Below are 23,230 nucleotides of genomic sequence, written 5' to 3'. Positions count from 1 at the left end.
AACCTAACCCTACAAAATAACCTCCAGCGGGTTACTCATGTGCATGTTTCTGACCAAACTGTCAGAAACCGATTCCATGAGGGTGGCACGAGGGCCTGAGGTCCTTTAGTGGGACCTGTACTCACAGACCAGCGCCATGTAGCTCGACTGGCATTCGACTGAGAACACCGGAACAGACAGGTCCACCACTGGCGCCTGTTCTCTTCACAGATGAGAGCAGATTCACACTGAGCACATGTGACAGACATGAAAGAGTCCGGAGACACTGTGGCGAACATTATGGTGCCCACAACATCATCCAGCTGTTTTGACTGTGGGTCACTGATGGACTGGGTGTGACTTTTGGTGTGATTTTAAATCCAGCAATCAAAGGGTTGATGATTTTGGCTTCCACTCACATTTTTTTGTTCTAGACGAGTTAAACAATGTATATCAATTAAGGTTATTAACATGAATATTTCATTAATGAAGTTCTGTTGTGTGATTTAAGCGTTCAGTAAGGGTACGACTTACTGAACCACAAACCAGTGGCACACTTTATCAACCATCTCAACACCCTTAAATTAATTATTGAATCTATTCTTTTAATTATTTTTCCTTGTTTTATTTGTCAGTGCAAATTATAACAACCAAAGAAGGCGACCGTCCTCTTGAAACTTGTGCAAAAATAAAAAGAAACAGCATGGACTTTTCCTTTATGATATACAGTTTAACACTCACTACAAAGTTGAATCGGCACCCAAATCGTTGAAACAAACTGAAGCTGTCCTTCAATAAAACATCAAAGCAGAACAACACAGGTTCCACAAATTAATATCTACTGTCTTTGTGCTCCTGTTTAAACAGATTATTACTGCTGCAGACTTACTTTGAGCCTTAAAAATTGATAGAGGTTCAGTGATTCTGCTGCAAGGAAGATTGTTTCTTTTTTTATAATGCACAGGTTGGTGGTGTTCTAACTGCTTTATTTGCAACACAATCAAATGGACAACCAACCGAGCGCCCCGAGCGGCACTGCACAGACGACAATAAGAATAAAGTTCACCGAAGAGTTTCTTTCTCAGCTAAAAGCACAGCGTATACAAATTCTAATACTTAAAGCAAACTATAATTGTCCGGCCTGATACTGTACTATTCCAAATCATTTATAGAAAATGAAACAAAGTCCACAGGCAATCACGCAACAAAATCACTGAGCACTGCTGTCTACATCGGTTAATGAGCCACCAAGCTCGCCTGCTGCCTTCACCGAATGGGCAATCGATTCAAGCTGTCAGCTCACTGCACATTCTCCGCTGCTGCAGCCACTGCTCATGCGTGACACACCTACCTGTTATTATCAAGTCCCTTGAGGTTTGGAATCGAAATACTGTGTTGGGAATTGGAGAACCTTATGAATCCTGCTCCCCATAGTTTCAGTCATGCCACAATCGATCGATGCAATAAAACCGAGAGCAGAAGCTCATACATGGTGGATATTAACTGTAAAACTGAGACCATGTGGAGCTCCAAAATATTATGTATAAGACACACTAAGCAAGGAAATCCTCCTCCAGATGTAATTTGTGCTCTATGCATTTTTTTTTTTGGTGCTTGTAAATGTCTTTGCTGTCATGTAAAATAATGTGGTCTTCTTTTCTGTGACACAGCTTTAGATATGTTTGGAGTTGTGAATTTACAGTAGGCTCAATGTATGATTCCAGACTTCATATTTAAAGTATTTACATATAACTGAGGTATAATTTAGAGCATGAAGGGGATGAGACATGCACTCTGTGCTCTGCCATCCTCTATATGAAGAGCACTTTAAAATATTCTCACTACAATGTGTGTGAGTCTTCACAGAGAACGCTGCTCCTGCAGGCTTTAAGGGTCCTGTAATTCAGTGGTCATCAGCTGGTGCAAAATGAGTGACAATCCATTTTCCATGTACCAGCTCCTACGCTACTTCACATACAGTTCAGCGACACACACAGCTCAGTAGTCTTCTGCGGCCATTTGAGATCATTTGTTTCAATTGCCTGATCAACAACAATGGGACCAGCGATGTGTGCATTTGGCTGAATGTGCTGAATATAAAGCTCCAGGTTTGCTGCCTATAGCTGCATGTCACATTGGTGGTATATTATTAGGGGTAAAATCAAAGCAGACAAGAAGAAATACACTCTGGAGGTTTCACACGGGGCTGAAAAGGCCACATCAGGGCTTAAGGGCAACAGCGCTGCTTCCTTGTGTCTCCCTTCAAACAGAAAATGTTTAATATTAGTGGGATATTAGCAGCTTATTGCATCAGACTCTGGCTACTGTGGATGGATTTTTCAGCGATTCCTTCTACTGGTGCCAAAAGAGTATTTAAGATTTATGAATTACTAAATTCCTTTTTGGAGTATAGGCCAAGCTTAAACTAAAGAAATAGGACAAAATATTTTGACTAATACTGAAAGAACAGTGCGTCAGTAGCTTTACTGGGAGCTCAGCTGTATGTCTTGTTGTTTTGCCTGTGTGCAAATGAACAGTGAAAACCTGTAACTGCCCACAGTCACTAGATCAGACTATATGAACAGCTACAAAGGTAAACGTGCACAGTTTATGTGAGCAACAGGTAAAATTGTTCCTTAAACCTTCGTCATCAGACCAGATTAACACTTTTATCACAAGGACAGGCATGCACATGTGGGCAAGCAGATACTTGCTCATTGCAACTAATGCAATAGTCATGTTTTAATTCCCATAAGAAAACTTTCTCTTCCAGCAGCGAGGTCAGAGCACAGAGTCTAACCTTCGGTCCCCAAACCGACAATTATAACACTATACAACGCAAGCCCTCAGTGGGATAAACCTACTGCATTCAGCAGAACCACTTTCATGTCATTAAGGTCAAAGTATCAGGGGAGCTGGTGTAGCGGAGTTCTGGGACACACACTCAAATCCCCACACGCACACACAGAAATAATTACAGGCCTTTTGCTTAAATTCAAATGGGCTTATACCACCTTAACATTCAGTGCAGAATTTTTTCCTTCGCTTTTAACTCGCGCCCATCCTCTCTGACTAAATGAGAAGAAAACGTGGAAACATCTGTGCAGCGAAATGACAAAATGACAAGGATGGTTGATAACGAGGAGCTGGAGGAGGGGGGAGGGGGGGGGGGGGGGGGGGGATTAAGAAAGGTGAATGAGCACACCTGTCCACAAGTGTTGCTTCTGCACACACTTGTTGAAAGTCACAGAGCTCGCAGACATGTTTGTGTGAATATGACCATCTATGAAACTAAATAAATTAATAAGTCATTTGTACTGACACACAGACCACCCAGCGGAGTGCAGGGTGTGAAGAAACCACAAAAAAACACCTATGTTGTTAAATTTTTGTTGTGAAGCAATCTCTCTCTCTCGTTCCCTTTCACAAATGCGCTCCGATTCCCCGACGAACTAATGCTCACATCTGTTTCACTGGAGACTCAGGAGAGATTAATCTGCTGCTTTTACTGCCCCACTGGCTCACAGACACGTACAAACAAACATATAAGCAAATGCATTTTGCTCCATTACCGATTTCATCATTTCAGTGATGCATGACAGCAGACGTGCAGTGATACCGACAGTGAGGTACGTCTTAATTCCCACTCCTCCAGCTCCTACTTATCTGCCATCCAGAATAAGAGTCATGACATCACAAGTGGGCAAAACTGCAAAACCTCACTGATCAAGAAAGTGAATGCATAAACTTTCTCCCCCTTTGAAATGCACACTTGCAATCTAAACAAACGTAATGTTTCAGGTAGCGCCCGTGCAGGACATTGTGCTCCCTGCAGACCAAATCACAGAAGGCTTTAGAGTATGGGTGATGTTAGCGCAACGAGCTGTAAGAGAGGAATGCAGCTGGACAGGACTTTCAGCAGTGTAACCTGACTGCAGAAATGCGTATGTGGACAGCTGACGCACAACATAACACACACATAAGCATGCACGCAGGCCTGTATGAATGAAAGGTGCAAAAATAAAACAAATACAATCACATTTTTATTTTTTTTTTTGGGGGGGGCATGTTTGAAAGGAGCTGTGTTTATACAAAAAAACAAAAACCAAAAGCACACACCTACATACAGGCAACAACATGTAGACAAAACAATACAGTCAGACCCATAAGTTTTGGGACACCACAGTGGATTTTAAATCAATCAAGTTATGCCTAACTTTATGAGTCCAACACATCTTTGTTCTCCGGCACACTGACATAGATTAAGCGTTTCTTTAACTGTTTATCACCTTTCCTGTGTGTGAGGCTGCACGTGAGCCCACATCCCCGTCAGCATATATCTAGGTAATTGGATCTGAGCACAACATGTCAACATTGGCAGCCAATCAAACTTCCTTTTTAAATATCTTTTTTTTTTTAATCTCTCAGCAATATGAATGAGAAATGCACACATGCGCGCCCACTGCTTGGCAGCACATGTGAATATGACAGAGAGCAGCAATTTTAGAGTTTATGGATCTGCATGTCATAAATCATACAAATGCAAAATAAGGAGCATTATGATGACAGGATGTAGGGGGAAAAAAAAAGAACAACATGAGGCCTGTTGATCTGGGGACTGCAAGAACAAGCAGCAGCAATTTAACTGTTAGCTTAAGACAAACACACGCACACACACACACACATGTGCAAACAAGAACAACAAAAGTAAATAGAGACTGCGGTGCACGGTGCTCATCTGCCATTTAATTTCCTACCTTTCATGTTTATAGTTTTATGTTTTATCTTTCCATCTATTATCGTCACACCCCTCTCTCTCTATCTCTATCTCTCTCTCTCTCTCTCTCACTCACACACACACACACACACACACACACACACACACACACACACACACACACACACACACACACACACACACACACAGGGAAATAATAAGCCTCTCACTGACTCAGTCAACAGAAAAAGGAGAGAAAGCAACAGGATCTGAAACTTACCTTCACCCCCCCCACCCCCCAAAAAAGGAAAAGGACAAAAAAAGAGAGAGGACAACAGAAGTGTGTGTTAAAGAGAGGAGGAAGGCGGAGAACAAGAGACAGGGATGATGAGACTGATTTTACATGTATATCGTGAAAACCAAAGAGGTGCAGGAAAATGTTTTTTAAAAAATAATTGTAGTTTGTAATTAAAAGGAAAATGAAAGAGAAAAAGAGGGCAGAGGGCATAAAGGATATATATCCTGTTTTTCAAGTAGTGTGGAGGAGAGGAGAGGAGAGGAGATCCTACCTGTAGTTGTTCGGACAACGTGGTGGACTGTCTGGTACTCAGGGCTGGAGCTGAACTCTCGTCAGGACGCAGGAACACTTGCTGACCACGTCTGTAGGGATCAAGAACAACAGTCAGGACCTCTGTATGTGTGTTTGTGTACGAGTGTGTGTTTGAGTTGTCCGCTGTGTACATCAGTCCCTAAGTGATAAGCTGCTGGAAAAGGAGCATTTTGATTCACAAACGCGCACACACACACACCTACACACAACAACTTATCTTTTCCTACATCAGAAGAGTGCAGGAATTTAAAGGTGTGTGTGAGGGAATGTAGGAGGAAAAAAAAGGTGAGTGTGTTTGTGTTTGTGAAGTCCTTACAGGTCCTTTCCTTTCTTCCTCTCAAGCGCAGTCATGTCATCTCCACCTGTCGTACGCAGAGAGAGCGCTGGAGTCTCACACACACATTCGCACACACAGCCACGTACTGAAGCACACACTCGCGCTGGCAGGCTGAGGCACACACTGGTGTGCTAATTCCACGAGCTGCAGTGCATAGAGCTGAGAGTGAACACAGTCCCTCCTCCTCCTCTCTCCTCCCACCTCTCTCACTCGCGCTCTCTCTCTTTTTCTCTTTCTACGTTCCTCCTCTGGGTCTTACCGCCTCCCTCAAACACTCCCTGCGTTTCATCTCCCTACTGTCAGTATGTATACTGGAAGGAACAATGTTGAACAGACACAAATAATGGACTGACTTTAAAAAAAAAATAGAATTACCATCTTGCTATTGTTGTTTGGCTCTGCCAACATTTTCTTTTGTATAAATATATAGGGATATATAGTAAAGTTAAACTGGCTTTATTACCTTTTTTTCTTGTTTTCTTGCTTTCTTTGTTGGTTTGTAAGTTCACCGAGAGAAAGAGAAAGAAAATACAGACTAAAATTGCCTGTATGTGTTCACAAGCCGATTCTAATAGAACAAAATTCCAGTCATGCTTCTAATATGGAAGCGGCTGCAAAGAAGCTACAAATTCTAAAATGTGGATGCATCCCTAATGTGATCAACCAAGCATCACAGCTCTCTAATACCAGCACCCAGTGTTGGAGTCACTAACTCAGACTCTGAGCATATGTGACATACAGTCACAAGCTCACATTCTGTATAGATTTCTTTCTTTTTTGCAAAACATTATGATGTCATACTGAAGCTGACCTTTGACCTTTTGGCTATTATGTTTACATTCATTGCTTTATCCTGTTATACATCTGTGTTATGGTCAGAAATGTGTTCTTGTCAGTTCATCCTTCAATCCATCTGTGCCAAAGAAATTCCACAAAGGTTTTCCTGAGAAATTGCCATCCATCCATCCATCCATCCATCCATCCATCCATCTCTAGCATCTTCCTCTGTCACACCAACCCTCTGCATGTCCTCCTTCACTACATCAATGAATTTGAACTTTTCTGTGCTCTTTCCATTTTCTTCCTCCCTGGCAGATTCATATTCAGCATCCTTGGTCCAATATATTCACTATCGCTCCTCTGCATATGTCCAAATCATCTCAGCCTTGCCTCTTTAACTTTGTCTCCAACCTGCTCGAACTAATCCTGTCCATTCTGGTCACTCACAATGAAAACCTTAGTATATTCAACTCTGCCACCTGTGTTTTTGTTAGTGCCTCAGTCGCCAAAACATACATCATAGTAGGTCTCTTGTAAACCTTCCCTGTCACTCTGGCTGCTATCCTTCTGTCACAAATTACCCTGATACTCATCTCCACTCTGCCTGCATTCTCTTGTGCACTGCCCGTTGCTTTGCATGGTTTTGGCTCTCTACTCTTTGCATTTTCACTTTTTCTCATTCACACACATGTATTCTGTCTTGCTTCTACTGACTTTCATCCCTCTTCTCTCCAGTGCATACCTCCACCTCTCCAGGCTCTCTTCCACCTCCTCTCTACTCTCACTACAGATCACAATGTTGTCTGCAAACATCATAGTCCACAGAGACTCCTGCCTGGCCTCATCTGCCAACCTGTCTATCACCACTGCGAATGAGAAGGGGCTCAGGGCCAATCCCTGATGTAATCCCACCCTCACCATGAACTCATCTGTCACTCTTGCCACACACCTCACCACTGCACTCCTGCAATTCCTCATACAGAACCACAGTTACTCTCTTGGCACTCTATATATGCTTTCTCTAGATCCACAAAGACACAATGCAGCTCTATACTTTTCCATCAACAGTCTCAAAGCAAACATCGCACCTGTAGTGCTCTTTCTCAGCATGAACCCATACTGCTGCTTGCTGATCATCACCTCTATTCTTAACCTAGCTTCAACAACTCTTTCCCAGATTTTCATGGTATGAAAATACTACAGCTCTGCACATCACCCTTGTTGTTGAATATCACTACCAGTACCCTTCTTCTCCATTCCTTTGGTATCTTCTCACTCTTGAGGATTGTGTTAAACAATCTCGTTAAAAAGTCTACTGCCCTCTCTGCTAGACATCTCTATACTTCCACAGGTATCATCTGGACCAACTGCCTTTCCACTCTTCCTTCTCTTCATAGCTGCCCCTGACTTCCTCCTTACTAATCCTCTGCTATTAAGCATAAAATAAAAGCAATAAAAACTGATGTTTTTTTAGACTGCTGTGAGTTCCCTCCCCAAACTTTAAAAACATGCAAAAATATAACTGGTTATTTATTCAACCACTGAAAATGAAAATTTATTTATTTACTTATAATTGGAATTTCCTGAAAATTAATGACAGTTAAGTCTATGAGATGCAGATGTGCAAAAGCAACAAGGATAACTGTTTAAAATGTGCCTGGTAACATCGCATCCTATCAGCAGTCAGTGCTGGTGTTTGATCACAGTCTTATATTGTTTTTAAGTTAATGAACTCATTTAGTGGCTGTTCTGGAGCGTTCAATCACATCATGTGGCCTTCTTGGACTGATAAAGGAAATCTTTGGCCTCAAACTTTCAAGCTATGAGAAAAGGTCATAAGTAAGATTGTGCTGTGAGATTCTAAACTTGGGTCTTCTACCACTGTACACAGTTTCAGATGTAATATAAAGTGATGAAAAAAGTGGTTGAAAAATCCCCCACAGTGTCTAAATACAAAAAAAAAAGATTAAATTATATGGTCGGCCCTTTCATTTTTTACGCCCTTTCATTTATTATTGATGGATTTTTCTTAATTCGAACTAAAACAGAATAAAACCTTTGAAAATAAATCCTGAAAATCAAAAGCAGGAGGAACCCTATTTTAAACCAGCTTAACAGAAACGCAGTCACACACCAACGGAGCTCGATGCTTTTAATCAGCCGGCAGATTTATCATATCGGCCCCGGAGCTGCTGCAGAAGGGTCTGGTGTGATGCCGACAGCTGACTCTACGAGGTGACATTGATAGTGACAGGACATTTAGCATGAAGCTGTCACGCAGGTTGAAAGGAGCTAACTAATGTAGTCTATCAAACTCACAGCAAACCTCAGCTGCGCACGCTGTTTTTCTTAACAAGTCGGATCAAGTCAACACTCTGCTGGTTACTTCTTCTTATTTTTAATGCATTGTAGCTTAAGATAAAAATAGTATTTTGCATGATAGTTTGCTAAAAGCTAGACCACTTGACTGAGTACAGATTTGAAGCTATCGCAGACAAACAGCCACAGTGTGGGATTACGACAGACTGATTCAAATGAAGTAAGAGGCTTCGGTTCAAATGCTGAAAATTGGCCTGACTGGGGGAAAGATAATGGTAATTGTTTGGAAAAACAATCAAAACTAAGTACTGTTGTGATGTGTTCGCTGAAGGCTGAAATTGTCTGAAATTGTCTGAAATAAATTCGAGAAGGTTACTGCAACGACACATATGCCGTCTATTTGTGTTTGAGCTGTTTTTGCTCTAATGCATATGCTCATGCTGAACAAATAATCAATGGCACATGCTGTTTTATGAATTTATCATTACACTAAATTTAAAAACTGAACCAAATTGAATCATTTTATATATTTATAGAGTTCACAGGAAGTCAGTGGTTAATTCCTGGCTCGTGGGGTTATGTTGAGGTGAGAGTGCTTGGCTATAAAATGCTCTAATATCAAACCCTGAGGCTGCATGTTTTGTAAACACGGTGAAGGGTTATTCCAGTACAGCACAACCTCAGACTGTATTGACCAGTGTTGGGTAATAGCTGCAAGACACAAAGAGATAATCAGCACTGCACACAGTTCGTATTATCAACTCAAGGCACACTCACATACGCACACACTCACAGAGGTAGGAGAGCAAGTCCTTACATGTACTCAGAAAAAACACAAGCAGAAGTACAAACACACACCTGAAAATGGGTTAGTTCAAAGCAAATTCTCCTCAAAGACTGTCTCTCTTCATCTGCTGTGGACTCAGTGATCTGGATTACCTTTTACACACATGCACACACACACACACACACACACACACACACACACACACACACACACACACACACACACACAGAACCACACTTCTGGGCATTACTGCTGCCGTTGTTCAGCTGAAAAGAAGATCGATGCTATGTTTTTGATTAAATGCAATCAACAAACAAACCCACCCTCTCATGACTTACTCACGCAATTGCTCTTGCACACACGCACACACACACACACACACACACACACACACACACACACACACTTTGGTGTCAATTGAAGACTAGCAGTGTAATCAGTAACCATTGGATCTGATGATATATATATATATATATATATATATATATATATATATATATGATGTCAATCATAAAAACAGGGCATGACCGTGTACATATGCTGAAATCCAGAGTTCGCTTTTGTCTGGGCTCCCTTTGAGTGATTGAAAGCACTAAACAGTAAAGCTGCACTCAGGGGAATAGGGCTAATCTACATAATGGTGGAGATACATTAACAGCATCCTGATGAACACACACACACACACACACATTGGTGTCAATTGAATGTAAGTCTTCCTCATCCTGCACACAAATAGTTTTCTTCCTCCTGATGCGACAAACAGAGTTAAGACAATGATTTATTTATGTTTTGTTATGTTTATCTCTCTATTTAACCGTATCATTAGCATCCTAATTACAGGGCAGTATTTACACAGGTTTATGTACACATTATTGTACCCTGTGATTAAAGACTGATAACAACCTTACAGCTGGTAGATTACAGCTATTTACAACCATTCTGACATATCACTATTTGTTTTTCTCTGACAATATCACGATAATGAAAAGGAAAAGAATCATTTTCTATGCAGATTTCTCCAAAACCAGCCCTCTTTTGTTTTACTTTTATTTTGGATCTCCATCAAAGCTTGAAAGGGGATGTGCAGATTCACCCTTTTCTGTAAAACAATAGTGGTTTCCTTTTCAAAATAGGATGTGCTCCTATGTGCTCCACTTGATGAGCAAAATGAATTTGGAGAAATGCTCCTACTGTGTGAGAAGCAGGAAAGGACAAAGAGTGGAATGAAATGGTCATAGAGGGAATATAAGATTTTTAGATAAGGTTGATAAAACCAAAATGGATATGAACCACCCAGCAATGAAGACGTACTGCACAGCTTAATATCCATACCTGTCAATAGAAAATAGAAAAAGTAGAAAAGTTCAATGTAATGCACAATGTCTTAGCTTGGCTTTGCACCCAGTGTAGAAACAATCTGTCTCAGAATCTCTTAGTAAATTGAAAGACAACCAATTATTGACTAAAGCCAACTAAGCAACCAATGTCTTGTTGACAGCAGTGAGCAAAGAACCTGCTTTTAAAAGGAAGAAACTCTCCAGCAGAATGGGGCTCGGATAGAGGCGGCCATCTGCTGTGACCAGTTGGGGGGTGAGGGGAAAAGTGAAGATAAAAAAGAGCATGGAGGGGTGACAAACAGCAAACAGGACAAATAAAACAAATAATATATAATGATAACAAATAAATTAAATAATAAAAGCACAAACTATAGGAGAGTAGGCAAATCTATCTGGATAAGTTCTTTATAATGCTTCAGTGACACTAGGGAAAATAGTGGCTGGAGACTGAGGCAAAACTGAAATTATTGTGACTTTTTGCAACAAACTTGTGATGCTGTTGCCTTTGAATTGTTGCTTTGATGACGGAGGCCAAGTCTCTGATCACTCGCAATCAGTTGCTGTCTTCAAAGTGTCTTTGTTGCATTGAGACAGCATTAAATGGCAATAAGATGGAGTGAGTCTGTTATCAGTTTGTGATTGAATGGAGTCAAGTTGGCAATTAAAGTACATGCAATCTGCTTGTGATGATACGGTGATTACCTGTGCTAAATCTGTGAAATCTGTTGCTATCTACATGCACAGAAATTCCTCCAAAAGTAGTGACATAGTTGCTGCAGGACAGCAATTTAACTGCAAAATTATATAGGTGCTTTTATACTGGAATGAAACCAGAATACAACCAGTCAGCAACCAGTGAGTCCCCTACTGCAAAGGGACCCATTGCAGACAAGTTTTGCTCATCGGCACAGACAGACCCAGATTGGTTGCAATGTGCTGGCAATCTGTTAAATTAGACCGCAATTGTTTGCAAATCTTTGGACCATCATTGTTTCGAGACAGGTTGCCTGCCATCAGAAGACCTGTGCAATCACCTTTTGATTAAGAGGTTGAGCTTGCACTACCCTCAACCTCTGGGCTGAGTTGTTATTACACTATCTGCTAGTCACTGCACGCTAAAAAATTAAACGCAATCACAGCGCAACCACTAATTTTCCCTAGTTGCAAGGGGGTTGCAATCTCAGTTTTACTCTAGTGTGACTGAGCCATTACAGAGCAATGTGCCAATCTTTAATCAGTCTGTCTATGGGTGTTTTACTGGTGTGATTCCTGCCTGTCGGTGCTGTAAAAAGTTCCTTGGTTAAATGAACTACTCCAAGCAGCTTGTGACTAATAGTTTAGAGGGAGGTGTGTGTCTGAGCGTGTGTGTGAAAATTGCTTAAGCTTATTTTTTGTTCATAACTAATTTCCTTAAACAAAACAAGCAGTAAAACAACAGCAGGAAGGCAACAATGACACACCCTCCTTTGGAAAGTCACGCAGGCAATCACACATGCACTTGAGGGCGAGCTGCAATGTTTGCATTGATAACGTGTTTCAACACTGCAGAGCCTTTGTCAACCTGAGTCTACTCTGTAAGGCATAGATCTGGCAAAACAATGAATTTGAATGCACAAAACTGTAACAACACTGCAAACCGGGATGAGAAAAAAGCTTAGAAAACCCACATATTTCACAGCATGTACTCAGCACATTGCTCCCATTCAAACCCCCTTTTACTTCTCAAGATGCAGGCGTCTTTTTTTCTTCTTCTTTACAGGTTGATCAAAGTCTTTCATAAGCAAAGGTCTTAATATGACAGGGACTGATTTTTCAAGCACCGCTCGGTTTGCTTCATTTGTACACCAGTCAGTTTCGAGGCAGGTGTTTTGGGAGTCATTATTTCACTGAAATGGTCACAGTACCTTACAGATCCAGCTCTTTGTTCATTGTGTCATGGCCAGCAGAATCCAAACAGCATAAATAACAAACCTTTCTGACTTCTGTTCCTCAAAAATCACAAAGCAAAATTTTGTGAGGTTGCTTGGTGGTTGCTATGTGAGTTAGTGCGTTGGCAACCTGAAAGGTTTATAAGCCAGTTTCCATACCAACATGCGCCGTCTCCTAACTGAGTACAGGCAGATGAGAGGATGATGAAAATGAAAAAAAAAAAAAGGAGGAGAGGAAAGGAGACCTTACTGCTCTATAGAAATCTCTGTATAGTCTTCTTTTGTTTGGGAATCCCACATGGTGTGCAGTTCAATAACCTGACCCTGTTGGAGCAAATTACACTATATACCTATCTGAGAAATACATTTCACCTCAGTACAAGGTATATAAACAGGCAAGAGCAGCTTAATTGAATCATTTCTGAGTTTGTGTCTAAGCAGAACTGATTGACACTTCAGTGCTGGTGAAAGTGCAGGCGATTCAGCAAGTAGCTTGTCTGAAATTAAGCTTCTTTCTTTGTTTCTTTGTTTTTTTCTGTCTTTCCCACTTTAAAATGAGTTTGCTATGTAAGTGATTAAACACTCAAAAGGGAATCTTCAGGGTACAATATTGAGAGCGACTCTGCGGAGCTGCAAGACTGTCAATTTGTTGTGCGTGGCATGTTGAATAATGATAAAACTGTCAGGGAATGGGAGACATGGCAGAACGAGACAATTTTCTCAGGCTTCCAGCAACAAACTGGACACAGACTCTGCTTTGTTCTTTGGATTTTGTTCTTTGATCAGAATGCCATGACTTCAGTGACCTTTACATAAGAGCTTGACTGACCCCAAGCTGATGTCTGACTTTGTGTCTGTAATTGTTTCTTGGACTTCTTAACCGGTCCATATTAAGGTTGCTGTCAGTCACAGATAATAGACAGTGGCTTTAAGCGGGTGTACAGCAACAACAGTTGATTCTTGTTGGTGCAGGTGAAGCCAGAATACAGTTATATTTTAGCACTTTGATAGGTTTAAACACTATGTAGAAGTGATGATAAATTAGTAAATGACACACAATAACTTTATGCAATGTTTTTTATGTATTCAAAGGGAAGAGCCAGATAATGGAAAGCAAGCCAGTGTGTCCAAAACCCCCAAATTGTTAAAAAAAAATAAATAAATCATTAGAGTCTCATTGCCCAGGAGAAGGCTTTTGTTTGTTTTGTTGCTCTAAAGATTTCCCAACTCCAATTATATACAACACAAAACGCGCCCCCCCCCCCCCCCCCCCCCCCCAAAAAAAAAGCAGCCAATGACATTTGAGATGCTGGAATCAATGAATGCTCAATGATTTCCACTAAATGTTTTTGCGTGGCCTGTCAGTTTGCACTAATTGTAACTTGAGAGGTTTTTAGAATTGAAAATGAAGAGATCCGCATTTGCAACAAAAGGCAGCATGTATTTGATTTAGTCTCACAGGTCATGAGTGCAGAGTGCAGAGTGCTTGTGTTTGTCGTTGTCTGCGGTGCGGCTGTGGTATGGGTTTCTTCTCCCGCCGTAAACAATTTATTTTATGCTGTAACTGGCTTTGTTAGTAATGAATACATGCATTATTTACAGAAGCCATTTATAAGATATGAGATGAAGTTCAAGAGTGTGAAACTCCCTTTGCTGGCTCTGCTTCTGTAGCGCACATGCTTTCTGGTAGCATTTACCTCTCCACTGGAGGGCTGGGCTGCAGAGCATCTTGACTAAAGTCCATTTCTTACCAGCTTTTTAACACTTACAACCGCAGAACCTTTTCCAATTACAGTAAGTGTTTCCTACTTTCTGCTAAGCAATCACATCTACAACTATAAATGTTAATATAGGGTTAGGATTTTGTTTACACTCATCTATTAAGTGTACAGCTGTAATTGTTAGTAAGACATCAACAAATGGACTCTGTCTGTAGCTTGTTTCCAGGAGGTATGTGGTCTAACAACTCAATGAAAGGTACCCGCTATTAAATAAAGAGCTTGCTGAACATTTAAATAAAGCATCTAAAAGAAAATAACCTTCTTTTTATAACAATCTGGTAGGCAAAAACATACTATTAAAGATGTACTAACTCCAATAAACCATTTGTAAACTAGTTAGAATTGTGCACGTGTTGGTTTTTTCCCCTTATATATCATATTTCCATGTATGTTTGCATGCGTTTCAAATAATCGCTACACCTATTTCCAATTTTCCTAGAAAAATATAAAGAAATGAGGGGTGGCTCAAGACATGTGCACAATACTGTATATAAAAAAAACAGAAAGCTTACAGAAATGACCTACTTGAGTTTTTTTGTGTTTTATTTCCAGGAGGAGGTTTTATTTCCCCCCCTACCCACTCACACACACACACACACACACACACACACACACACACACACACACACACACACACACACACACACACACACACACACACACACACACACACAAACACACACACCAAAAAAAACCCAAAAAACATTGTTACCATAAAAAGTGGATTCAAATGTGTGTTTGTGTCTATGTTTATGTGTGTCATAGCTAACTGTTTCCTTCCTGATGTGCTGCTCACCAGTGTTCAGGCACTCACACAGACACTCGGACTCACACACCCATTTCCTTCCTTCAGTAGTTGGTTATTGCTGCTCATGTCAGAGGTGAAATAGTAAGCGGGGTTAGGAATTAGTGATAAAGCCCAGAGGATGGGGAAGAGACAGAAGATAGTGAGATCAAGAAGGAGGCAAAGACGTGGAAGGAAGGCGCCAAACCTGCTTAATAGGAAGTTCACAGCTGAGGTGGATCATCCCTGTCAGTCATATAACCCCTGGTAATACCAGAGTCAGGTAGAAGTCAGAAGATATCACAAATAAAATACAGTTGTCTTTACATGCTTGCTGCCATGAGCTTTAAAAACACACAGAGTGTTGTGTCAACTGTAAAGTAAGTAAACGCTGTGGGAAATCTTCAGCTGTGTGAAAGTGGTCAGAGCAAGGTTAAAAGAAAGGACGTCAGAAAATAAACAGAGTGCATCTGTGAGCGAGAGAGAGCAAGAGAGCAAGAACAGGAATGGAGAAAAGCGAAACACTGCAGCAGCAGCAACAGCTGTAGACAGAGAGTAGGAAAAATAATAATGGATTGAAGGAGTCAAGCAAGGGCGGCGAGTGAACAAAGATGACAGGAACAGCAAACCAGCAAAACTTCATCTTCTGCCCTCTCACACGTGTTTGTCTTCTTCTTTTTAACTTTCTGTGCACAAACCCAGCAAACAACTAATGAGGTGTGGGGGCGACAGAGTCCAGCTGCTCCACCCTTCTCCGCAAATTCGATGTGCATGTGCTGGGCTGTGTGCTTGGCAGTGCTAACTGAAGATTTCTGAGTAACATGCACCAAATTTGTGTGAGGGTATTTACAAGCATTTGCACGTGCTTGTTCTTGTGTCATGAGTTTGCGGGTTATTTAGGTTTTCTCTAGCTTTGTACCTTTGTATCATGGTCCTGTATTGTTGATATCTCTGTGATTTCTCAGGGCTTCTGAGTTTTGACCCTGGGTTTTGGAGTTTGGGGAAAAGATTCACGTTTGAACCTTATATTCATCTGTTTATAGTTTTATCTTTTGTTCCCTGGTGCTTGAGCTTTGTTGTTCTGTCCTTTAGTCCCTTGCTTAGCTTTTGTATTCCCTTCCTGTTCCCTCAGTCTCGTCTCTGTCAAGTTTGCATGTGTACGAATGCCAGCTGTTACTTCCTGTTTTACTTTAGTGGTCTTTTGCCTCGAGTTTTTTTTTTTTTATCTAGTTTATCTTCCCTTGTCTCCTTATCTGGGATTAGTTTCAGCTGCTCTCCAACCTGTCAGCTGTTCCCTTAATATTCTGTGTGTGTACATATGTGACCCGACTCTTATGTCAGTAACATATGACTCAGCCCGCTGTATTGTGGGGCATTTCCGGGTTCACGGGCTGTTCTCAGCAACAAAGGAGCGGCCGCGTTTTGAGCATTCGTACGCGCTACCAGTGATGTCATCATTAAAATTACTTTGCAGTGATGTCATTAATATTACATTGCAGTGATGTCATTATTAACATTACTTTGCATGTTAAATATGAAACATAATTTTACTAATGACATCACTAGTAGCTTTGGATTCCTTATTCCTGTTGTGCTATAATTTAGTAGTTTGGTAAAAGCTCAGCAGTAAAGCTGCTTTTAAGCTGGCCCCTCATTTCTGACTTCTGCATTTTAGGTCCAACTCCTGCCTACCACAGCTGACCTTGACAGCCAGCAGTAACCAGATAGATCAAATGGAAAACATCTGGCTAAATCTTTACCTGCACGCCCCATTTGTGTCTTCTTTTCATCAAATGAGAACAGACTGAATAGATGCTACAAATGGTAATAGCAAAAAAATGATTTGTGCATGCATGAAACAGCCACACGGACTCCAATTTGTTGCTATGGCATCCCATCTTCCTGAGGTGCAAAAATCACAGAACAATTTATTCCCACAATTTCCTCTCTATAATGAAGCAGTGAATGCATCGGCCCCGGCGTGTACTATGCCAGAGCGGATACTGAAGTGGACTATAACGAACGCACTTACCCCAAATAGGTGATGACTACTGTACTCAAGAACAACACTTATAAGTTATAAAAAGTTATAAAAGAGGATACTCATATATTCATGAAAACATTGCTCACTGATTGATTCAATACACAGAGAACATTACAGTATAACTTACCAAAAGTATACAGTAAGTCCAAGCAGTTCATTAGGGGATGCTAGCAGAGAAGTCCTGTATGTTTAGTATTCATCATTTCTCCAAATGGGAGTTATTCATTTATCTGCATCGTTCTTGTCAATTTACCTTTGACAAGCATGGCATTTTCCTTTTTACAGTACACTTCCCAGCTTTATAATCTGCAGCTGTTTTCTTGATATGAATTGTTACATCATTTAGAAATGTTAAACTCGTGGTGTTTGTTTAATGTGCGTGTGCCATTAACGTACACAAAAACTAACAGAGTAATGTGCAAGAGTGCAAAAATACCATATTGGACTTTTGGTTCAGTTTTCTTTGCATTTGAAATAACGATGCATGATTTTTTTTTTTTTTTTTTTAAAAGCACGTCACATGAAGAGGGATGAAACCAGGATGTTGTTTGGGTGTGTAACCTAACTGTGAATAGGTTTATGGCAGCTTGGGAACAGCAGTGGTGGTTTTAGCTGATGCTCAGCTGCTTTTCTCTTGAATAACACCAGCTCTCTCTGAGTCGTTTTTGCTGCCAACTTAGTGCAATCACATTTTGTGGTTTTCTAATAATAAACCTGAAATGTATGGAAGACCAAAGAAACAAATTAATACTATTTTAAATTACTTCAAATTAACAAATAATAAAAAAATAGGGAAGTAAATGGTAAAATAAACAAACTGGAGTTTTAATACAAACAAATTTTCTACATACGTCAATTTATGTCATAGAATAGCCATTAAATAATGCCTTAATTTCGCTCCACTTATTGTGAAGTAACTTCTTTCTTTATGTGGTTTTGGATTTGGCAGTTTTGTTCCACCATATAAAAGTTCCTATTGTAATGTAACAGCACCATAACCAATAACCTTTCACTCTATAAATAAATAACATGAATTCACGTGGGCCGAATAATAGCCAGCTTAGCTGATATACAGAAAAAAAGTATTTAAAAAATCAGTAAATTAATTTTTTTTTCACACCAAAATATTGGCATTTCAGTCTCGTAAAATATTAATAATTTATATACATAATTCTTTAATCCAGCAGAGATGGAGGCCTGGCTGCAGAGCTGGAAACTCGTGACTGAGTGGACAGTGGTGGAGAAAGTAATGAAAGATGAATGCAAGCAGTCACTGAAGGAGGAAGGGTGAATTAGTTTGAGCACAACAGAAATGGAGCAGTCAGCAGGTCAACACAAAGACACAGTATCCAGGTCTGAATACACAATTGCAATTACAGCCACACACTCTGCCACACACTTTGCCTCCGCATACACTCATTCATGTCATGAACATGACATGCCCTGGATCCCCCATCGACATCCTCACCTATAAAAACAGACCATAATCACATGTGTTTGACCTTGTTCATCTCTGGTTTCTTCTGTCCTCTTCCCTCATTATCTCACTTGCCCTGTTCCTTCCTCCTCCTCTTCCTTCACATATTTTTCATGAAAAGTTTCCTTTTCTCTCCTCTATTATCTATTATCCTGTCAACCTTGCTTTTATTATTATTTTTTCTATGTTCTTGCTGAAGGTTCGCAGTAACAGGCAGATCTGTGCTGCTGTTAGAGTGCCCTCAAGTGGGCATGCACATAAACAACATACTGAGTAGATTGAGAGCCTGAAACTGAATTGCAAAGCAAATCTTAAAACCTTATTTAGCTATATTTAAATTTAGTGCATATTCAAGATCGGGTTTTATTCTTGAGATTCTCTTTTCTTTTATCCTTGTTTCTCATATCTTTGTGCACTTACTCAACAAAATATGAGTGAATATGTAACCTTGAGCAGCTGCCATTAAAGTAAATTTGCACTGTAACTGAACATATTGGGCAGATCTGCTCTCCATCTCATTTGGATTATTGTCAGGTATGACAGCACAGCTCGCTCCACTTTATAAAGACTCAGGACTAAAATGGAAACTGATTTTTTTTAATGTTCTTGACGATTTCTCTCAAGGGTCTTGTAATCATAAAGCCGCTGCTACAGAGCGGAAATGAAGAGCGACTTCTGTGCTGACTTCATCTGAATGCCCCGCATCAATTACAACATCACTCCACCTCCCAAACACAAACTTCAAAGTCTTACAAGTGTTCACTCCCTCTCTCCTTCTCTTACACACACACTTACACATCTCTATAAGGAATACCAATGAGCATATTGTTTCCATTTCAAAGGGAAACGTCAGGCCTGAAGAGGGTAAGAATTAAATATCAAGTCTGCCCCCCCCCCCCCCAACCAAAAAAACAAACCAAAACAAAAAAATCCAGGATAAATAAGACAAAGAAAGGAAAAAGGAAAACAAGGCAAGAAAGAAGGAAGTCTAATCCACTGAGAGGCTACAGTGCCAACTAGGCCAGATTGACAGTGCAGCAATTTTACCTCTTTCTTTATCTTTCTTCATTCATTTTTCCTGTCCTTTTTTTCTTTCTTTCTTTCACATTTCATCTTCTCTCTGTTCACTTTACAGTCTCTTTGTCTCAACCGTACGACATAAGTACTCTATTGTAAGATTATGTGAGCGCAGCCAGGTGTGTGTTTGTGTGTCTGTATAAAGAATCAACAGCAGTCTCAGCGGAAACTCACTCCAGCAGAAAACCTTCTGTGACAGAAAGTTGGTACCAACATAAAGGACAACGTAAGTATCTTTCCATAACATCACAATAACAGCAAATCTCAATGTAAATGGACATAAATATTGAAGAGCAGACTGCAAACCAATGCAGACAAGCATGAATTACTGCTACACTCACACGTATCAAAGGGACTCTCTTAATTATGGTGCTTTACTTCACCAATCAGTGTGCTATATACCAAGCCACAAGCAGAAAAGGTCCTTCTGAAGAGCAAGCAGAGTTCAAAGCAGGTCAAAGCAGTACCAGCAAACAGATCTTTAACTTGAGGATTGTCTGTGAGAGATACCTCCAACACCAACAAGATCAGTACCACATCTTTGTGGACATTTGACAGGGTTTTGCGTACAGCCTTGTGAGCAAACATGATGATGCAAAACAGCAAAGCCAACCTGATCAGGGGCCACACAACAGCTTTACGACAAGGCCACCAGCATAGTCTTCTTCAAAGGCACCACAGGAGATCGGTGTAATGCAACGGTTGGAGTAAGGCAAGGCTGCTTTTGATCATCCACGCTCTTCAATAGATATACCTGGAGAGAATTATAACTGTTGCATTGGAGGGACATGAAGGACCATCCATGACCAGTTGATGACTGGTTGCTGGAGGTTGCTACCAGTCACTGTGAAATTGATTGCAAATAGGTATAGAGTGCTGCACTGAAAACCTCCTTGCGATTGCTTTGGTCACTGACAGATTGTAGCAGTTGTGTGTAGTTTACATGGAAGATCCCAACTTGTCTGCAAAGACTTGCTAAATATTCACTAAGTGGTAGTGAAACTGCAAAGAGTGTGACACAAACCAACGTGGTGGTTTGTGTCAGAACTTTGAAGGCAAACATTCGTTTCTGATTTGCGTTGCACTTTTTCCAAATTTCACTACCACTTTCTGGTTGGTTAGCGAGGTTCAGGCTAGAGCGACGCAAACCACTGGATGACACGAAGGGACCAAAAAATGACTCGGCATGGTCGTGTAACAAGGTCAGTAATTCTACAAGGAAGAGCACAAGGGGGCAGAAAGAGAGGAAAACATAAGTGAGCAGACATGCCTCACACTTGCCAAGTGCCTGAGAGTGTTTGAGAACCAGGAGAGATGGAGGAAGCTGTTTGCAATCTCAGTGGTCGTGACTATGTGATAGCTCAGGTTGGGTCAGGTCTGCATCCATTTCATTTTCAACTGTCTCAATCAAGCTTCTTTTTTGAGTGGAGCTTAATGGTTACCTCTGCTGGGAACCTCTAATATAACTATTATAACTCTACTATTTCTTCTATAGATAGAGGTATAACTCCTATGCAGCTACAATACTATAACAGTAGTTGTCTAGCCTTGAGAAGTTTGTCACAGATTACAATTCCAATCCTGCACATCACAGAGATTAAAGGATAAGAGGAGTGAATCTGCTCCATGATTAAAACACTTTATCTCATGATTACTGCAGCCAGGGCCGGCTCATAGCACTCACCACTGAAGTACTGGCAAAGCGTGATAGTGAGCGGGGATAAGAGTGCACCCCGGTGTGTATGTGTGTGTGTCATTGTAGCAATCTATCTAGGCAGTGTCACTGCATGTACAGTCTCTGCACCACAGCTGAGAAAAGCTTAAATTATTTTCTTTCCAATTTTTCCCACCTGCCATCTTTGACTTTTCTTTCCTCACTCCACTTTACCCCCCCCCCCCCCCCCCCCCCCCCCCCCCCGCGCATTTCTATTTTCTGTTGTTAACGTGGTTTCCACTTAGATGCTTCTTCAGTACTTTATGGGATTTCTACAAAATGATTTGTCTCTGCCTTTTGCGACCCTCTGCAATAGCTCACTCATCCCAGTTCCAACACCTGTTTTCAGAGAGTGACACTGCTCAAGTACACAAACACACACTTTAACAGATAGAGCTGTGCTTTCACACATAAATGCACAACCCACACAAGCCTTTAGGCATCTACATACCAGTTATGACACACACTGGGAACACTGTCATTATCAGCCAGCAGGCATGTACTCTGGAATGGAAAGGGTGATTACACTGGGACACACACAGAGAGAAACACACACATGCACTGTTGCAAACAATATCAGTATGCTGCAAAGGTCATGCTTTACTTCTTTCTTTCTCTGTCTGTCTGTCTGTGTTACACACAGAAATGCAAAGAAAGCAGACAGCTCCTATGAACACCTTCATCTTTATCAAAGTCAGCGGTCAAGAATAAGAGACAAGCAGAAACCTGCTGTCACTATGGTAACATGGTCATAACAACCTCCTCTTTTTCCTCCTGCTAAAAGCAGATCTCATTCCCCCCCCCCCCCCCCCATCATTCTCTCCCCATCTAATTTCTTCCTCATAATCCTCTCCTCTTCCTCACCCCGTTTCTGGACTTTTTCACCCCCACATGAAACGTTCCCACTTAGCACCTTTCTGCCTTCTCGCTTTTTCTTGTTGCATCCATTGCACCATCTACAACTTTCCAAGAGGATTGAAGACAATCATCTATATTCTGTGTGAAGTAACTGAAGCAAGATGACTTACAAAACAAGAGAGGCTAAAAAATGGTCAATATGTGTTGGCAAATCAAAACAGACTAGTAATATTCATCCAGTTTACCAAGTCATAAAATAAAATAGAAAATGAAAATAACTAGAGCCCCTACCCATAGAGAATCACAGAGCAGCAACACAAATGTTCCCAGTGACTAACAAATAATCAACTAACGAGCATGTGTAGTGTGTGCCTGGCCCAGACCCCAGGGAGTATAAGGGGTAATTGAAAACACAACTCAACTCCACCTAATATCTTATGACATCTACAGTACTGTCATGGCCGGGGAGGAAATGGACGAGGAATGGCTGACACGAAGGACTCCAGAAGTCAGCGTAACATAAAAGGGATTTATTTCAACGGGGGAAACACAAATACAAAAACCTTGGAAGGGAGGCACAGGGAGACGAAGGGCAGGCACAGGGAACACAGGAACATGCGGGCACAAAACATCAACGACGCGACAAGGAACACATGGAAACTGAGGGCTTAAATACACACTGGGTAATCAGGGCAAGAGGA

General features: G+C 40.9%; 1 protein-coding gene across 1 annotated transcript in view; it reads right to left on the bottom strand.

Annotated features, from left to right (window-relative positions):
- The window catches only part of pde2a (phosphodiesterase 2A), a 182,019-nt gene that overhangs the window by 114,829 nt on the left and 43,960 nt on the right, over nt 1–23,230 (bottom strand). The window contains 1 exon segment of the mRNA XM_030745132.1: nt 5,266–5,356. Within this exon segment, the coding sequence (XP_030600992.1) occupies nt 5,266–5,356 (91 nt within the window).

The sequence above is a fragment of the Archocentrus centrarchus genome, chromosome 13, assembly GCF_007364275.1.
Source record: "Archocentrus centrarchus isolate MPI-CPG fArcCen1 chromosome 13, fArcCen1, whole genome shotgun sequence".
Lineage (NCBI taxonomy): Eukaryota > Metazoa > Chordata > Actinopteri > Cichliformes > Cichlidae > Archocentrus > Archocentrus centrarchus.
This window is presented reverse-complemented; position numbering and strand designations above follow the sequence as displayed.